The sequence below is a fragment of the Alligator sinensis genome, unplaced genomic scaffold (genome assembly GCF_000455745.1).
Source record: "Alligator sinensis unplaced genomic scaffold, ASM45574v1 scaffold869_1, whole genome shotgun sequence".
NCBI classification, from domain to species: domain Eukaryota; kingdom Metazoa; phylum Chordata; order Crocodylia; family Alligatoridae; genus Alligator; species Alligator sinensis.
This window is the reverse complement of record NW_005842159.1, coordinates 30,132-33,698: the sequence shown is the minus strand read 5'-3', so window position 1 is coordinate 33,698 and position 3,567 is coordinate 30,132. Positions and strand designations below refer to the sequence as shown.

General features: G+C 43.9%; 2 protein-coding genes across 4 annotated transcripts in view; both read left to right on the top strand.

The window, feature by feature from the left end:
• KPNA4 (karyopherin subunit alpha 4) overlaps positions 1-3,567 on the top strand; it is a 72,852-nt gene that overhangs the window by 47,599 nt on the left and 21,686 nt on the right. Inside the window, exon 19 of one of the 2 annotated variants that reach the window (XM_025206517.1) lies at positions 288-421. The exons of the other annotated variant lie outside the window; for it this stretch is intronic. The gene's annotated coding sequence lies outside the window, so the exon portion shown is untranslated. Of the gene's footprint in view, positions 1-287; positions 422-3,567 lie in introns of those variants that run through there. 2 annotated transcript variants of the gene reach the window in all.
• TRIM59 (tripartite motif containing 59) overlaps positions 860-3,567 on the top strand; it is a 26,748-nt gene continuing 24,040 nt past the window's right edge. Inside the window, exon 1 of one of the 2 annotated variants that reach the window (XM_025206523.1) lies at positions 860-991. Coding sequence is in view for 1 of the 2 variants with exons in the window: in XM_025206522.1 (XP_025062307.1) it covers positions 973-981 (9 nt within the window). In the remaining variant the exon portion in view is untranslated. The remainder of the gene's footprint in view (positions 992-3,567) is intronic. The other variant, XM_025206522.1, reaches the window with a different exon arrangement.

Genomic DNA, 3,567 nt, shown 5'->3' with positions numbered 1-3,567 from the left:
CAAAAGGCTGGAAACAATTTTAATAATGCAGCTGGATCAAATAAACTTTATGAAAGGAATTTTAGTAGCAGAAAATGTGTAAAGTTTACAAACTCTTACTAGTTGCCAATAAGATTTAGTTATGGTCAAAGCAATTCTCAGAAGACATAAAGCTCTTTGAAAGAATTTGCATAGTTTCATTACCTGTCCTGCAGTAAAGATGGATAAAAGTTCAGCCTGCCTAAAGATAAATTTCAGTGTTATTTTATCATCTTTCAATTACTTAAAAGTTTCTTCTTATTTTTCAGGTGTCGTGAATAGGCATAAACACTGAATGTGTGCAAGATGAGCCTTATTTTTCCTCAAGCTATAAATATTTTGATAATTGAGATGAGAGCTCTGCTTACATCTTTAAATTTCTGGAAAACAACATTAAGTGATGGTTTTGTTTTATTTATTTATTTATATACTTTATTTTATTTATTTGTTTATGTATTTGATTTATATGCCACGCTTCCCAGAAAAGGCCCAGGACAGCTTGCAATAAAAAAAATCGAGATCAATTTGTAAAAATGGGCATCACAAAAGTTAATTTTCATAACTTCAACCGATCTAGAGATGCTACAAAATGTCTTTATCTGGACAAAAACTGAGCTTTCTTGTTATCTTTTATGTTTGTGACTGTGGGTTGCCACACATTATTCTAAATACAGCTGCTTTCCCAGCCAGATGATCCCTGTATTGCAGGTTTTTCACACTTTCTCTGAGTTAAGGTAACTTGTATCCTTCCAAGCTTACAAAAATGAACAGACTTTCAAGATATGTATATTTCTGTGTACATTTTGGTGCTTTATATGTAGTATTGACAAAGATTCTCCTGCTTTCTTGTCTCTTGAAATGGAGCTTGTATGTGATGTCATACAAATACAAGAAGCCATGTGACCTAGAAGCAAAGCACAAGACCACAGAGGTTTGAGGACTCAACTGAAGCTGATGTATCAGGTTGGGCAAGGTGTGGGATTTGTAAAGGAGAAAGTAAGGTTTTGTTTTCATGAAAACTAGATTAACACACACTGAGACTGTAGAACGTATTTGAGTTAAAGTGGACTTTTCTCCGAGTCCACTTTAACTCTGCTCGTGAGTCTGAGCAGAGAAGAGATGAAAAATTGTATTGACCAAATGATAAATTTGTTTGAAGCATCTCTTTCATTAGTTTGTGTCCTGACAGTCTGAATGAGCTTCACGGATGAAAGCACTTGTAATTGCCAAAAAGCTGAAGCACATTGCACTGATAGTAATTTGTGTCAATAACAACTCTGAGAAACTTTCTGTATGCTGGATAAGTAAGTGCCTCTGAGAAAGCATGGAATACTGAATTTGTGATGCTCAAGGAAATGTCAATGAGACAAGCATTTTTGTGGTATATTTTATTGGGCTGTGTAGTTGGGAGAACTGTTGAACAAGCTTAAGAGGGTCAGTTGATGCCCAGAAGCTTATCCAAGAGCTCTCCCAACTATAGTAAGTCCAATAAAAGATGCTACAAAAAAAACTTGCTGCCTGAGAAGGAAGACATTAGCAGCAGGGGGCAGGATCACAGGGCCCCTCGGCCAATGAGAAGCATGGAGGAGTCCCTGCCATAAGCCCCCAAATGGTGGCTGGCCCTATGATCTGCCAATGAAATCAGCTGGCCACCAGGAGTTGGGTTGACCCCTAGGCATGAGCTTTCATAGGCAACAATCTGTCAGATGCTGAGAAGGCCTATGCCCTATCTTCTGCCTGTCGTGAGTGGGGGGTGATGGTAGAAGGGGACAGCGACAGTAAGTTGAGCTTGAATAACATATGGAATTTTGTGGTGTATCCAGTAGATAAAATTACCAAGACCCATCTTATATTTTTAATGTGAACATAGAACAAAAAGTTGGTTACAGTAGATCTAAAGAGATAAGAAGTGTGGAGTTCTTGGGAGTCCTTTAAAAATATATGCCTAACCCATGATGGAGGCTGTTTTGATACAGAAGAAGTATAAATAGTAGATCTGTAGTACTTGGTGCTTTTACAGTGGCTCATATGGTTTATAAGGATGGAGGAATTATATACTGTAAGTTTGGGACTTCCTAAATTTTACTGCAAACAAGCTAGGGAAGTATGGGTTGGATGAATGGACTGTAAGGCGGATAGAAAATTGGCTGGATCATTGGGCTCAAGCGGTAGGAATCAATGGCTCAATGTCTAGCTGGCAGCTGGTATCAGTAGTGTCCATGGGGTTGGTTCTGGGGTTGATTTTGTTCACTATGTTCATCAGTTATCTGGAAAATGGGATGGAGTTCACCCTTGGCAAGTTTGCAGATGACACCAAGCTGGAGGAAGTAGTAGATTGCTGGAGAGTAAGGGTAGCATTTAGAGACACCTGGATAAATTGTAGGACTGGACCAAGAGATCTCGTGAGGTTCAATAAGAACAAGTGCAAAGTCCTGCACTATAGATGAAACAGTCCCAAGCACCAGTACAGGCTGGGGACCAGCTAGCTAAGCTGCAGCAGCTTTGCAGAAAAGCACGTGGGGCAGTTCAGTGGACAATAAACTGAATATGAGCCAACAGTGTGGTCTTGTTGTAAAGAAGGCTGACAGCATAATGGGCTGCATTAGTAAGGGTGTTGCCAGCAGATTGAGGGAGGTTATTATTCTCCTTTATTGGGCACTGGTGAGACCACATCTGGAGTACTGTGTCCAGCTTTGGGTCCCCCACTACAGAAAGGATGTGGACAAATTGGAGAGAACCCAGTAGAGGGCAATGAAAAGGGTTAGAGGGCTGGGGCACATAACTTGTGAGGGAGGCTGAGGGAACTGGGCTTATTTAGCATGGAGAAGAGAAAACTGAGTGGATTTATTAGCAATCTTCAGCTACCTGAAGAATGGTTCCAAAGAGGATGGAGCTTGACCAGGGGTAGACAACGTTTTTTGGCTGGAGTACAGAAAATCCCCACAATGCCTACCTTGGAAGGTGTTGGAGTGCTGGCATGCCAGAAAAACAAAAAGAGGGCAGAGGGTACATTGCAGGATGCCCTGCATGTGCCCCTTGCCCCCCAGCCCTGCTCATGACCCTTGTCTCCCACCTAAAGCTGGTGCCCCAGCTGGGGCTCTGAGACTCAGCAATTACCCAGAACCTGGGCCAGCTGCAAACATCTGCTGCCTCCCAGCCCCAGCCATGGACTCTAGGGAGGCAGCACATACTGGCAGTGCTCCCTGCTGTGCTGCCCTCAAGCAGGGTTGGAACCCAGTGTGGCAGGGCACAGTGGGGGGAGGCGCAGAAAGCTGCCAGCTCCCCACTGTCCTGCCACGCTTCCCCTGTGTGCCGGGGGAGCAATGTAGGGAGCTGGGAGCAGGCAGCTTACTGTGCCCTGCCGTGCCAGGTTCCAATGTGCAGCGCAGGGAGCACTGCCGGTATGTGCTGCCTGGGGCTGGGTCTGGGGCCGGGGCAGAGAGGCAGCAGATGTTTGCAGCTGGCAGAGGTTTTGGGTAATTGCTGAGTCTCAGAGCCCCAGCTGGGGCACCAGCTTTAGGTGGGAGACAAGGGTCATGAGCAGGGCTG